We start from the raw sequence: 15,090 nt of genomic DNA on the forward strand, positions 1-15,090 counted from the left end.
TTTAGAGGACATAATGAAAAAAATAAAACCATTGGTATGTTTTTCTGGTTGAGTCTGTTGGCCAGAAGTTATTTTATTGGGGCTTTCTTGGTTCTGAAATAAGATAAACCCAGACATTTTCTGAATGTTACACAATAGAAGGGCTTGAGTAAATTTATATCTAATAGAATATAACAGCATCTATAATTCAGAAGAAACTATCAAAGGAAGCACCAACCATTAACGTAGGAAGTGACAAGTAGGTTGAAGAAGACAGGGGTGAGGGTGTAGCTTCAGGAAGGCAGTAGAAGGGGGCTGAGCCAACCAATGCTAGACCACTCCATACACGGTAAACCAAGTGCCACTGACAGTACTACTGACCAGCTCTGAAGGACTAGGGCAGTGGCCAGACTTCATCACACCTGTTTCCATGACTTATGCACCAATATATGGCAGATCCAGGATGCTGTACACAGTACACTCTGATTACATCATCAGCCTTCCTGTGGAGTGAGCCTGCTTCCAAAGTGTTGCTGAAAACACAGCACAGGAGCTCTGACACCCCTTGGCAGGAGCTTCCGATGCCCTAGGTTTAGTATGGAGGTGCTCGACTGTGCTTCAGAAATCTAGAGAACAGCAGCGATCTGCTGTGAGTCAGTGGTCTTCGCTCTGTCTCTTCTCTGAGGCTATTTTATAATCAATACTGTTCCACTCTGTGGGCACAGGCACTGCCTGAACTACACACAACAATTTACAGAGCATTTGCAGGTGAGCAGTTCAAGTTCTAGCAGGGCAAAATGGCACATTCATATAGTACATCCCATGCACTTGGAGGGTGAAGCAAAAGAGATGCCAACTGGGTGGATCCGTGAGTGCGGATCACTGGCATACTTACCTATCAAGTGCAAGGCCACAGGTTCAAGTCTCAGCAATGAAATGAAGTAAAATTGGTTAATGTCAGTTACAGGGAGTGACATATGCTGGCTCACACCTGCAATCCCAGCCATGGAGAAGCGGAGGAAGGAGGCTACAGAGTGAGACCCTGTCTCAGAAAAGCACATAGCTGCTCCTGGTTCCGACTCAGGGTCCCTTAGTTATTCCTGGGGGTCCCTTTCAGTCTTTCCAAATTTTGCCCATCTCCATTCCTTTGTGGTTCTACCAAGGCTCAGAACCTCTATCACAGCTGCTACACTAGCCTGGGACTCTGGTAGGATCCTTTATCCTCTTTCCTCTCTTCCATTTCAGTGTCTCAATATTCAACCCTTAGACTGGCCTCAGCCTGCCTGCTGCCCCTCCTCCCAGCCTACCTCCATCCTCCTAGGATGTGGGCTGTTGGTGCAAACCCAGGGATCCTCTAGTTCTTTCTTGCTGCTCCTCGCAGCTTTCCCTTTTAGCGCATCTCCATTCCATTGTGATTCCTCTCAACGACCTGCTCTCTACCAGGGACCCCATAGCCGCCACACTTGGGTGGGACCCAGGGACTCCACAGCTGCTACACTTGGCTGGGACCCAGAGTGGGCAACAGCAACCAAAGACTAGAACTCCCACCCAACAAAAATAAGACTGGCTGTCACACCAAGAAACACTTCAAACATCATAACTCCAGATGCTTAGACATCAGCACACATGTCACCAATATGAAGAACTGAGACCACACCTCTTCCAGAACCCAGCAACCCTACTGTGATAGGCAGTGAAAAGACACAGAAACACAAGACAAGGACGTCAAAACAGCCTTTATGAATATATTCAAGGACCTTAAAGAGAATATGAATAAATACCTTCTTTAATGAAGACTGAAAACAAAAACAACTGAACGAAATAATAAAAACATTTCAAGACATGAAAGTAGAATTTAACAAAACAATAAAATCGCTAAAGAAAATCCAAGCCGAGATGAAACTGGAAATGAAAGGCTCAGCATGCCACACAAAACCTCAGAGGCAAGCCTCGCCAACACAGTGAAAGGAATGCAAGAGAGATGCCAGGTGCTGGAGACAAGGTAGAAGAACTGAACACCTCACTCAAGGAGAATTTCAAGCCTAAAAAATATTCAGTCACAAAATAGCCAGAAAACCTGGGACACCATGAAAGGATCAAAGCTACAAATAATAGGAATAGAGGAAGAAGGAGAAACCCAGGTCAAAAGCTTAGGAAATATTTATTTTTAACAAAAAAAAATAATAATAGAAGAAAATTTCTCCAATCTAATACAAGAAGCATACAGAACACCAAACAGACAGGACCAGAAAAGAAACCCCTGCCTATGACACATACTAACCAATACTAACCAAAACACTAAACACACAGAACAAAGGAAAAGCTGTTTAAGGGGAAAATGATAAAGTAACATATAAAGCCAGACTCATTCAAATAATACCCAACTGGCCAATGGAGCCAAGGTTCTCAACCTGTGGGTCGTAACCCCATTGGGGTCAACTGGCCCTTTCCGGGGGGGGGGGGGTTAGCCTCAGACCATCAGAAAACACAGACATTTACATTATAATTCATAACAGCATTAAAATTACAGTTATGATATAGCAATGGTAATAATAATTTTATGGGTGGGGGTCACAACATGAGGAACTGTATTAAAGGGTCATAGCATGAGTGGTTGAGAACCACTGCAATGGAGACTCTGGAAGCCAGAAGGGCCTGGACAGATGTTCCACAAACTCCAAGGGACCACAGATAATAGCCCAGATCACTGAACCCAATGAAACTATTGATTGACATTGTGATTCAATAGAGAACGAAAAACATTCCATAATGAAACCAAATTTGGCAATTTCAACCTACCAATCTAGATTAGCTACATTCAAGAAGACACAAGGAACAAACCCTCCCAGTATGGTTGGTTTAAAAAGGGGGGAAGGGGCCACCATATAGGAATAAAATAACAGAAATCAATAAATACTGCTCATTGGTAACTACTAACATTAACGGTCTCAACTACCCAGCAAAAAGACACAGACTAACAGTTTTGATTAGAAAACAGGATCTATCCTTCTGCTGTACCCAAGAAACATACCTGGTCATCAAGGACAGCCGTCACCTGAGGGGAAAATGATGGAAAAGGTATTCTAAGCAAATGGACCCAAGAAGCAAGTACATGTAGCTATTTTAATAGCTGACACAATAGACTTCAAACCAAAACTGATTAGAAGAGACAGGAAAGAAAACTACATACTCACAAAGTAAAAATCCACCAAGAAGAGACTTTAATTCTAAACACTTAAGGACTAACCACAAGGGCACCCAAGTTCATAACAGAAACACAACTATAGCTAAAATCACACACTGACTCACACGTGGGTAGTGGGTGACTTCAATTCTCCACTGTCACCCACAGACAGGCCATCTAGACTAAAACAGAACAGAGGAATGCTGAAGTCAAATAATGTCATAAATCTAGCAGACCTATCAGATGTCTACAGAGTATTTCACCAAACAATAAAGAATATACTTTCTTCTCAGTGACCCATGGAACCTTTTCCAAAACTGACCACATATGAGGACATTAGCAATTGGCAACAGACTATTGAAAAAAGAACTGAAACAACACACTGCATCCTATCACAATGGCCTTGAACAATAAAACACATGACAGCACATGCTAGGGGGATATGAGGAAAGCGGAACACTTATTTATTGCTGATGGGAGTGCAAACTGGTACAGTCCCTATGGAAATCAGTGTGGAGGTTCCTCAAAAAGTTGAAAATTGATATACCACAAGATCCAGCTATACTACTTTTGGGCATATAACCAAAAGAATCTATACCCTACTATAGAGATACTGACTCATTCATATTCACTGCTGCTCTATTCATAACAGCTAGAAATTGGAAGCAGCCTAGATCTCCATCAACTGATATGTGGATACTGAAAATGTGGAATGTTCGGTATGTTACTTTTGGTAACGCTCCATTGTTTAACTCTGTGAAGCTGTGTTACTGTGCCTGTCTACAACACCTGATGGTTTAATAAAGAGCAGAATGGCCAATAGCGAGGCAGGAGTGAGGATAGGCAGGGCTGACAAGCAGAGAGGATAAATAGGCGGAGAGACGTGAAAGAAGAGGAGCAACAAGAGACAGAACAAGGAGAGGACACCAGGGGAAGCTACTCAGCCACCCAGCCAGTCACAGAGTAAGAAGGAAAGAAAGGTATACAGAAACGGAGAAAGATAAAAGCCCAGAGGCAAAAGGCAGTAGGATAATTTAAGTTAAGCTGGCAAGAAACAAGTCACACTAACGCCTGGCATTCAGAACTAAGAATACGCCTCCGTGTGTTTATTTGGGAGCTGGGTGGTTGGTCCCCACAAAGAGTAAAGAGTAAAACAAGCAACTACAGTGACACATTTACATATTGGAATATTATTTAGTTGTTAAGATAAATGAAATTATGAAATTTGCAGAAAGACAGAAACAATCATCCTGAGTGAAAAAACCCAGACCAAAAAAGACAAATATCGCATGTTTTGTCATACATGTGGATGTTAGCTTTTAAGCTTTGGATATGTGTGTGACAATCTTTTTTGTTTTTTTTTGGGGGGGGGTTGTTGTTTTGTTTGGTTGGGTGGTTTTTTTTTGTTGTTGTTGTTCTTTGGTTTTTCGAGACAGGGTTTCTCTGTGTAGCTTTGGAGCCTGTCCTGGAACTTGCTCCGTAGACTAGACTGGCCTCGAACTCACAGAGTTTACCTGCCTCTGCCTCCCGAATGCTGGGATTAAAGGCGTGTGCCACCACTGCCAGGCTTAAAATGGAGTCATTGTATAAAGGGGGAGACAATGCCCCGACTAGACATCTTATGGTACCAGTTAAAACCTCCAGGGCCAGGAACAGTTCTATTTTGTTGAGTTGCTGGCCAAAGGGGTCCCACAGACTCCCCATCCAAATACTGTAGGCTACTGTCAAGGCTATTGGTTACCTCTATAACCTGACAGCAGGCCCTTTTACTGAAAACAGCTTCTTTACGTCATCAAACACAGAGAAACTGAGTTGGTGACGACTGGAAGTCTCACCCCTTGTTACCAGCATTCCTGATGCCAGAAGGTACTTTGTACACTGGAGGAAGGAGAAAAGTAGTTCCAGTATCATCCAGCTACAAACCCTGTGACCTACAACAGAGACTTGACTGCAAGATACACAAGTGCAATAGTGGCATAAATGTTACTTTCTGATTAGGTTTAGGGTCCACTTCATGAGATGGAACCCGTTCCTGATACTTCTAAAAGTGGCTAAGAACCTGAACTAGATGATGGGCCTAGGGGAAAACCTAATACTATTACTCTGCTAAAGGAATATAGCAGTAAGACACAATAGGTCAGAGCACCACTCAAGCCTTCTCAGAGAAGCTGCTTCTTGCAGCAGATGGAATTAACAAAGAGATCCACTGGCCAATGTGTAGGGAGTGGGAGACTTTGGAGCACTCGGTCCTAAATGTCTTCATCAAACTCCTCCCCACAGGACTCAGGATCTAAGTGGAAGAGGAGGCAGGAAGATTATAAAAGCCAGGTGATGGATGACTCTAAGGAAAACAGCCTCTTCTAGACTCAGCAGGACTGTTACACATACGAACACACAGGGACCATGACAGCACACAAGGCCTACACTGGTTCCAACCAGACAAAACCCCAGCACTGAGAAGGGGAAGTGGACATAAAGTCTCATCCTTAATCAAGAATCTATTTTTAATTGATACTGGATGGGAAGAGAATCTATCAAGCACACTCCCATGCTAATGAATAGTTAACCAATACAAAGTGGAACCCGTATTTTTTTGTGTACTTTTTTGCCTCATTTTATTTTTGTCTTATTAAAAAAGTGTTTTTTGATTTTATTTGTGTGTGTGTTTATGTGTGTGTGTGAGAGAAAAAGAAACACAGAGAGAGAAACAGAGAGAGAATATGAAGTTGGGTAGATAGGAAGGTAGGTAGGATCTTGGAGGAGAAAGAATATGATCAAAATCTATTATATGAAACAAATTTTTTTTAAAAAGTGACCAACCAATCAACTGACCTCTCTGTTTAGTTGCTTTTCTGCGGCTGCTAATAAAACACTAACCAAAAACAACCTGGGGAGGAAAGGGTTTATTTCAGCTTCCACATTCCATTCCATCACGGAGTGAAACCAGGGTAAGAGCTACAGGCAGAACCGACACAGGGACAATGGGGGAATGCTCCTTACTGGCTTGACCTCCCGTGGCTTGCTTAGTCTGCTTTCTTAAACAACTCAGACTCACACTGTCCACAGTGAGCTGAGCCCTCAATCGAGAAATGCCCTATACACACTCACAGCCCAGTCCAATGACAGCAATTCTCCATTGGGGTTCCCTCTTCCTGGGTGACTGTACTTTGTGTCAAGTTGACAAACAATAACCAGCATGCCTCACCACGGCCCCCCAAGCCCACCACAACAAAACCAAAAAAAGTATCAAGAAGGAGGAAAATGGAGGTGAGTAGAGGCTCTGGCAAATGCTAGTGTAAGAAAGATCTGATCTACCAGCTTCTGGAGAGAGGAGGCTTTACTCTTTGGTCTGTCAAGAGATTAGCACACTATAGGGCTTCTCTTGCCCTACAGTGCCAAAGCACAATGCACTCAACAGTTGCTGCAGTGCTCCCACTGCCCAGCCTAATGCTCATTTCTTAAATAGTTCTAAGTTACTAGAATGACTTGGTGGTCTTCAATAAAAATAATTACAAAATGGAAAGACCGATGTACTTTACTATGTCTTCTGGAACACTGGCTGCTATCATAATAACTATATGTGGCAGTTAGATACAGAAACCAGAAAGGAAAGAGCACACAGCATCTTCAAGAGCCAAATGGCAGCACCCATTTAAGGTCTCCACTTTTTGATAAGACTGATCCAAAAAGAACAGAGTAGAGAAAGGGGGAATAGGTACCTGACATGCTGTGCGCTGGAGGGCCTGAGCAGGTGAAAGGAGGTGCCTACCAGAGGAAGGCAGAGAGCAGGTGAGCCTGCACACAGAAAGCACTCCCTGCTGGCCCAGGCAGTGAGTTTTAGCAGCCTTACACACATGGGAAGGGCTGTTTGGACCAACCACAGACATTTGTTTTGAACCAAACTCAGTGTTGTCTCTTAACACCAATCACTATCCTTTTCTTAGCCATTAAGGGAAGAGCTCCCCTGTGGCCTAGATGGAAATGGAGTGGGGTAATCTAGAATTCATCAGGGGAGGGTCATAATAGCTAAACAGCTAGTACAAACTTTAAAATAGTCCCTGCCGAGGCTGTGTTCTGTAGTTTTCTCAAGGTGTCCATGGACTGTTCATGGCTGGTGCTCGCGTCTGCCTGACAGTGGAGCAGAGTCCAACACCCGTTGCTTAGAGAGTCAAATAGCAATCCCCTGACATATTTTTCTTGTTTACAGAAAATGAACAGAAGGGACACTTAAATGCAAATGAAAAGAACTTTGTATTAACACTAACAGTGACTTCAAACAAATGTTAACATCTTAATAGTGCCCAGTCCACCAGGGAGAGAAGGCCCCCACTCAACAGCGTCAGCTTCCAAGGTTGCACTTGGGTCAACGGCAGGAGTGGTGGTGAAAGAGAGCTGCTTACTACAAGGTACAGAAAACACAAAAACCAGGGTCTCTGCTATCCCTCAAGAACCACTCCCTGTGGCCTGCTTCCTACAGCTCCCTAAATAGCATCACCAAGTAGGAACCAAGCATGCAAACAGGAGCCTGTGGGGACATTGCATATTCAAACGTTAAAGTCATACATTTAACAAATCTCTACCCGAGGCCCTCACGGAGTCCTATGATAAGGCTGTAGATAGGACCAGGAACACGACGCTCAGAGAGCTCGGACTTTACTGAAGGCAGAGACCAAAATAAAGCAATCTGGAGAACATTATGTCAGAAGAAAAAGGGTAAGGCAGTTCAGAGATAGGAGAGGCCTCCCTCACTACAGAGAGAAACACAATCTATGGGAACTCCTGAACAACCTGTCACAGGTCATCAGAATGATTTACTTCCAGCATCAGTCTTGCTTGACAAGATAAAATTTTCAAAAAGCACCTGATCCTAGCCAGGCATGACAACAGACTCGGGAGATAGGACTACCTCCAAGCCAACATACACCACACATTAAGACCTAGGTTAAAAAAAATTATCACTAAAATCATCTTAGCCCTTCATGTTTAATTCTCTATGTGAGGGGTGTCCTAAGTCGCTACAGGAACTTCAGGGCAGGCACTCAGGAGCCGGGTTCTGGGCCTCTGAGCATGTTCTGGCATCTGCCAAAGCTGGGCCTCCATCCCCGGGGGCACACATGCTGGCTCAGACAGGCAGAATTTGTCATGTGGTAAAGCTTATCTCTTCTTGAAAATTCTACTTGATTAAAAAATTAAAAAGCAAACAGACATTAAAAAATAAACTTGGGAATACTAGCCATCCAAAGGCAGCACGTACCTACTGAGCATGCCAGCCAGCTTTCTGCCATGATGCCAATATTGGTGGATTAATCGGGCTGCATGATTAAAAGTTAACTGCATGTTTTTAAAACTGGAAATAATAACTACTAATTTTCAGTGCTAAAAACCATGTAAAACACCTCTCCTAAATAGCCACATATACATTTTGACAACAGGGAAAATCAATCAAGCTGGTGTTGAATAATGACTGTTTATTTAGCTTTCCTACTTCAGGCATCAGTTGTATTTCTGCTGACAGACAGGGCTTATGGGTCCTTGACTGTCATCATGTTTCTCTTGTACAAACTACACCAGCAGCAAAGCCAAACAATAAGCACGTTTGGTTATGTTGTGTTAGGTTAGTAACTGTATTATCAAACAAAACCAAAAACAGCAACAACAAAACAATACTCAATACCTGGGTGATGCATCAGTAAGACACCAAACTTTTAAAGCAGACTAAACATTCTGCCCCAATTTGAGTAAATGTGCCATCTGGTCAGCAGGAACTATGTAACAGGGAAATGAACCTGACTTCTGAAAACGAAGCTTCCCACTGCAGGGTGACTGAGAGCCAGTTCCGTCTGGGATCCTTCAGCAACACAGGGGTTGAATCTTCGTGGCTTGGAGCTCCATGCTCTGAACTCCACACTGTGACTGATCCACAAACCTAGAGTTGGCTTCTTTGTCTCCATTGCAGTGTCTATATATTATAGTTTGCTGACTCACCTGAATCCCACAGTCCCACAGTTCTCAGTTATCATAACAACATAATGACCTCTTTAGGGTCAAAGTCTGGAGCTTTACCTCACTCCCTCACTTCAATGTCAAATCCCAGGACATGCTGAGTCTATTTCATGAATATTTTCAGCTTACGTTTTTCCTGCCACATGCCCATTCTCCAACAGCCAGGGGTTTATTTAACTTAACCTTTACCACGGCCTTCTGCTTAGGCATCTGCCCCGGACAGGCAAGGGACACCATCAGAAGTACACCCAATGCCCATGGTCCCCACGGCGCCTGCTCTCCCCAGTGGCATTTGTGTCACGTCACTCTAACTGAACCTGTGTGCCTCTGCTTCCCCCACCCCGCCACAGTGGGAATGGCTGCCAGGGAGCAGAGGATGTGGCCCCAATCACAGCCTCGGTCTAACCACAAGCAGGCCATCCGTATTTACTGCAATCCTGGGCTGTACAGAGCCCGATATGGTCCAGGGCTAGCCAGTTCCCTGTGGTCAGCATCTTACACTGTGATGGCATATTTCTGACAACTAAAAAGACCAACAGAGTGGGACTGACGAAATACGTGCTACCTTCTCATCACCTCAGTTTTTATCTGATGCCTTTTTCTGACCCAAGTCCTACCCAGAACACCCTGCACTAGTCTTGTCTCCGCAGGCTCCCATGTCCTTCCTTATCCACAACCTCAACAGGCTTGCTGAGCGCTGCCCAGGCCTGAGGCAGAAGGATTTCCAAGTTGGGATTATCTGATCTACTCAGGATCAAATTCACCATGTGATTTTGGGATAGACGTCATGGAGGCTGCACACCTTTCTTCAGGGACACAGTGCCCTCACAATTTATCAGCATCTGGATGAGATGCCAGCCATTTGCCAAACTTGTGAGTAAAGTTCCCCCTGTTCCTCTCCCACGGTATCTGGGTGGTGTGCATGGGTTCACACCATGCAGACTGAAGTGGGAGGTGCCATTTACTGAGAGAAATTACACACATGATGAGAAGTCCTCTCCAGGGGAATACGTCTGCTCTGTCCATTCAGTCCTTCCATCATCAGTGTCAGTGTGGACACATAGATCCACACAGTTGGGGCTCCGAGTTTTACCGTGGCATGGCACTATTTATTGATTGAGGTGCTCAGATTCCTGGTTTTGGCCACTGAAGGCTCTGTCAGCAAGCTCACTAATGATGACACACTTACCACTCCTGACTGTGCTTTTGGGCACACTCATTTTGTGGCATTGAAGATGTTCCTGGATCACTTCCAAAGTCATCCCCATTCTGGGTTAGAATCAGCCATTTTCCCCAAAGAGCCCTGGTTCCATTTCAGGGGGGATGGAGTGAATCCATGTCTGCATGAATGCTGTAGACCTGTCTCTGGGGGGATGATGTGACGTCCTGTTTTGGAGGATGGGGTCAACTCATGCCTGGGAAGATAGTATGAACTTGTTTCTGGGTGGACAATGGAAACCTATGTCTGGGTGGATGGTGTGACTCAGTATCTAGGAGGATGGTATGAACCCACGTCTGGGTGGATGGTGTAAATCTGTCTCTAGGTAGATAGTATGAACCCAAGTTTAGGTAGATGGTGTGACCCACATCTTGGATCTGGGAGTCTTCCATGCCTGGTCCTAAAAGGTCTTTTAAGAAAGGGTAACTATCTGAGTTGATTGCTTTTATTAATCTCTTTGGGGTAACCTTTGGGAGTCTAAGCCATAATCCTTTGGTTTGTTTTTTTTGAACATAAATAATATCTAATGTGCTAGAAGATATGATTCAGAATAATTATGGCAAATTGGATGCATTTTTGTCTCTATAAAGATCTGCAGAAATACTAAGTAGTAAATGAATTTTAATCAGCTTAAGGTTGGGCCTTGCGGGCTTCTAGACATTGGTCCTGTGAGTCACTTGGGAAAGGAATTTCAGTCTCCTGAGAATTGACTCATTTATCTGCTATTTTTCCTCTTATCTGATTTCCAGAACACTGTCAGTTATCACTGCAAACTGCTCTTGGCCATAGAGACATCAAAATAAAGCCGAGCTTGTTGGTAGAAGAGCCAAACTCAGAGCACATAGGTTTGCAGGTTCAGGGCTCTGGCCAGCCTTTCCTCTAGGGCCACTGTGGTCACTCCTGCTGCTACATGGGTAAGGAAGTGGGAGGCTTTGCTATAGAGTAGAAAGTGCTCAGAGGAGGCCAGAGGAAGGAGGGTTCCCTACAGATTCAGAGGCCAGAGGAGACTCTAAATGGCAACGGTGATCCTAGGCTGTAACACCACAAAAAGAGCAGATGACACAGACTTGGGGGAAACAGGAGCCCCCGAGGCTGATGCTACAAACCCCCCATCAATAGATCATTCAGGTCAGAGATCCTGCAGGGAGACAGCAGTGGAAGGATGTGGACCTTGGCTAGGTTTCTTTATAGAAACAGAGACTCTTGTTACAGGGCACTAAGGGAGGTGACACACAAAAAGAGACCTTTCATGGTGACCATTTAGTAATTAGTAAAAACTACGGAAAATGAAGTAAAGTCTGAACTCAAAAACTCAGCAAAGGCACAGCAAATACAAGCATAGGACTAAGTCTTAGGGAGGATGGGGTGCTGGCTTGCATGAGGGGCAAACTGCTGACAAAGTCTCCACCTCTCCAGTGATGTGGGAGTCCCCTCTGTGTGCTTGATGACCATTAATGAATAAAGAAGCTGCTTTGGACCTATAGCAGGGTAGAACTTAGGTAGGCGGGGAAGATGGAACTGAATGTTGGAAGAAAGAAGGGCGGAGTCAGAGAGAAGCCATGGAGCCACTGCCAGGGTCAGACATGCTGAAACCCTGCAGGTAAGCCACTGCCATATGGCGATATACAGATTAATAGACATGGGTTAAATTAAGATGTAAGAGTTATCCAATAAGAAGCTAGAGCTAATGGGCCAACCAGTGATTTAATTAATACAGTTTCTGTGTGATTATTTCAGGGCTAAGCAGCCAGGAACCAACAAGTGCCCTCTCTTCCAACACTCCAGCACTCAGGGCTGTTCTTCTTGCTGCTGGGAAACAGCAGGGCAACCCAGAAAGGACAGAATTTCCCTGGCCAGATACTCACCGGCCTAGGGCTCTTGATCTTTATAGAAAACTATATATATTCTAAAACAACAGTAAGGAAAGTGAGCTCTGGTTCATGCTCACCACAGTACAACTTAAGAAAAACATTCCAATATGGATCTTACAGGACAGCAATGTGAATGAAAACGCCGTATCTTTGTGTTTCATCTTAGGCAAAAGTACTCAGAAATTTGACACTGAATGTAACACAGAAACTCAGCAGGGTATAGGAGGCAAAGCCAGAACCTTCACTCACACAAAGCAGAGGGGATGTGGCCTTACCTAGAATGGCAACCAGAAAGAGAGCCACACCATGTTCAGTTGGGGGGCTTTGTCAATAAATACGGCGCTTGTGATAAGCTTCTTTATATGATCTATGAACGCATTTAAAAATCCACAAGGCCCACCTGTCTGGGAAGCTCTGACTCATTACCACACACACGAGTGCCACACACATCCCTTCACAAGACAGTAGAGGGGAGGGTATTTTCAAGTCAAATTTCATTTTATCTTACTGAGGGAGACCGACTTTGTCAAGATACAATGGCAGCTCCAGGAAGGGAAAATCCAGTTCTGTTCTGCCGCACTTCTTCAGTGGGGAAACCTGCTTTCACCATGCTGCATGGTCACGGAGGGGAAAGGCCCAGTCTCAGGGCAGCCTGCTGTCTCCTGTGAGAACCACTGGGCGCTGGGCGCATGCCTGGCAGCTGGGGCAGCAGAGACATGACTGCCTAGCAGTGGGCTTTCCCTGATGAGACAGAAGAAAGGCACCACTGTGAGCTCTTGGAGCTCTCGTGGCTGGGCTGCAGGCCACTGTGGTCTCTGTCTCCAGGGGCTGCGAACCCCGGAGGGACTGAGTGGCTAAGCAGATGGCTCACTGTGGATCTCCAGTGCACCTGCTTTTCAAGAGTGGTGTGTTCCTGAGGATTCAAGAGGTGCCTCTGAGCTTTCTGAGAGTGCTCAATCCAGGGTCTCTGACACCACACAGAGGCATCAGGCCCCTGAGAAACATGCAGGGCTATACTAGAAACTCATTTTTCCCCTCAGAGTAGCAGATGAAGGCCAGGTTTGATCAGAGAAGTACGGAGTCTGAGAAAGGCATGCTATTTATCTTCTTCGTCATATTTAGAAACAGTTAAATATATAAAATAACTAAGAAAATGGAACTTTTCCTAAGTAAGTAAAGCCAACTAAGTCAAATATGCTTTGGGGAGTTATGTGGTCCCCAACTTTGTTATGGCTGGTATGCTCAAGCCCTGAGGGCAAAGGAGACACAGAGCAGGCTCAGCTACTGAAAACCCTTAGTGCAGCTGCAGGTGAGGCAAAGGAACAAAACTCCCACCCCCACCCCAAGTCACGGCAGCATCCCCGTGAAACACAGCAGGCAAGCAGAAGGCATTCTACAGAGTGCACTGCAGCAACCAGGAGCAGTCACAAAGTCCTGATGACCATCCCTGCCTTTGCAAAGGCAGAGACCTGCGGACATGACTACAGGTTTCTGGCAAATTCTGGCAGGTTCAGGCTTCTTCTCTAAGCATCACATTTGACAGCTCTTCCTTGGCTGGTCCTAGTTCCTCATCTTATTTGCACATGCCCATATTCAGGCAGACAGGGCCCACCTTAGCAGCTAACTATATAAATTTGGGCCATCTGAAGCTGGAGAACCAGAGCAGTTGTGGGGGGCCAAGAGAGAAGGCTTCAGAGCCCAGCTCCCAGCAAGCCCCTCAATAGAGAGTACAGACTCCTCCAGGGTTTCTGCCCCAGGGAGGGAACTAGAAAGATTGCCTTCTAGACAGGACCTGGGGTAGCAGGCAGAGGGATTTGTCAGTGCAGCTACTTCTAGGGTCAAGACCAAGATTGGCTGGAGTCAGGTGACCAGCTGACCCTGTTACTTCTGAAGGTGACCTGCAGACTTGCTCTGCAAGGGACTGCTTTCTGCGTGCACCCAGAAGTCCCTGCCAAACCCCCCAAAACCTCTGAGCTTTAACACTTCTCAGCACATATCTTATCTAGCATACCGCTGCTGAGAGTTCACACCAGCTTCATTTAAACCCCACCTGCAATCTGTCTCGCTTGTCCATGCAAAGCCTGTCAGTCGATAGTGAACTGATATCAAAGCATCTCCCACTTGCACTCTGGCTATCTACCTACTGTGTTCTTGGAGGAGGGTGGACAAGAGACTGTGGGAGAAAGAAGATGGTCTCCACCAAGTGCTTCACTTATATATCACAAAGCTCAGCAACCCTATCAGTGAAGCCCAGGGGTGCCCCGAAGTCAAGGCTAAAATGTCAGCATCTGACATCCTGTTTTGTGTGTAGACACACAAGTGAGTAGCCATTGTGGGTCTTGTCTTATAAATCCAACTCTTGAGTTACAACAGTGCCACGTCCACAGCAGTGACTGCCGTGTAGTGACAAAATGCCTCTGCGCTGGCTTTTGCCTGTTGAAGGATTGGGGTTAGAGCTTCTTGGAGCGAAGCCCCAGGTGGTCCCCCTGGCAATCAGCAGTCCAGAGAGGACCTGATGCCCTAGGCAGATCTCATATCTGGAGATGGCCCTGAGAGCGAGCACTCCTAACACCTTGCCTGATCTTTCTCTGTATTTCTTATTTTTCCTGTTTGCAGCTGACCGCTTACCAAGAGATCAAAGTACGTCCTTGGCTTGGCTCCACCGTTCATTAAAGCAGTCCTTGAGGAACTGAAGTATGCCCCATGCCACATGAGCCTGGGAAACTTTATTATTTATGAAACAGAAATGGCTAAAGTTGATATGTTATGAGGGAATCGTCATAGTGAATCAGATTTAGAGAGAAAAGGAGAGTTAGAGAAAATTCCCCTTTATG

The 15,090-nt window shown here is 45.2% G+C and overlaps 1 protein-coding gene across 3 annotated transcripts in view; it reads right to left on the reverse strand.

Annotated features, from left to right (window-relative positions):
* Mipep (mitochondrial intermediate peptidase) overlaps positions 1-15,090 on the reverse strand; it is a 128,420-nt gene that overhangs the window by 12,164 nt on the left and 101,166 nt on the right. Inside the window, exon 19 of one of the 3 annotated variants that reach the window (XM_050152217.1) lies at positions 3,011-3,034. The exons of the other annotated variants lie outside the window; for them this stretch is intronic. Coding sequence (XP_050008174.1) covers positions 3,018-3,034 — 17 coding nt within the window. The 3' untranslated portion in view covers positions 3,011-3,017. The remainder of the gene's footprint in view (positions 1-3,010; positions 3,035-15,090) is intronic. 3 annotated transcript variants of the gene reach the window in all.

The sequence above is a fragment of the Alexandromys fortis genome, unplaced genomic scaffold, assembly GCF_014885135.2.
Source record: "Alexandromys fortis isolate MF-2015 unplaced genomic scaffold, M_Fortis_MF-2015_v1.1 scaffold_75, whole genome shotgun sequence".
Taxonomy (NCBI): Eukaryota; Metazoa; Chordata; class Mammalia; order Rodentia; family Cricetidae; genus Alexandromys; species Alexandromys fortis.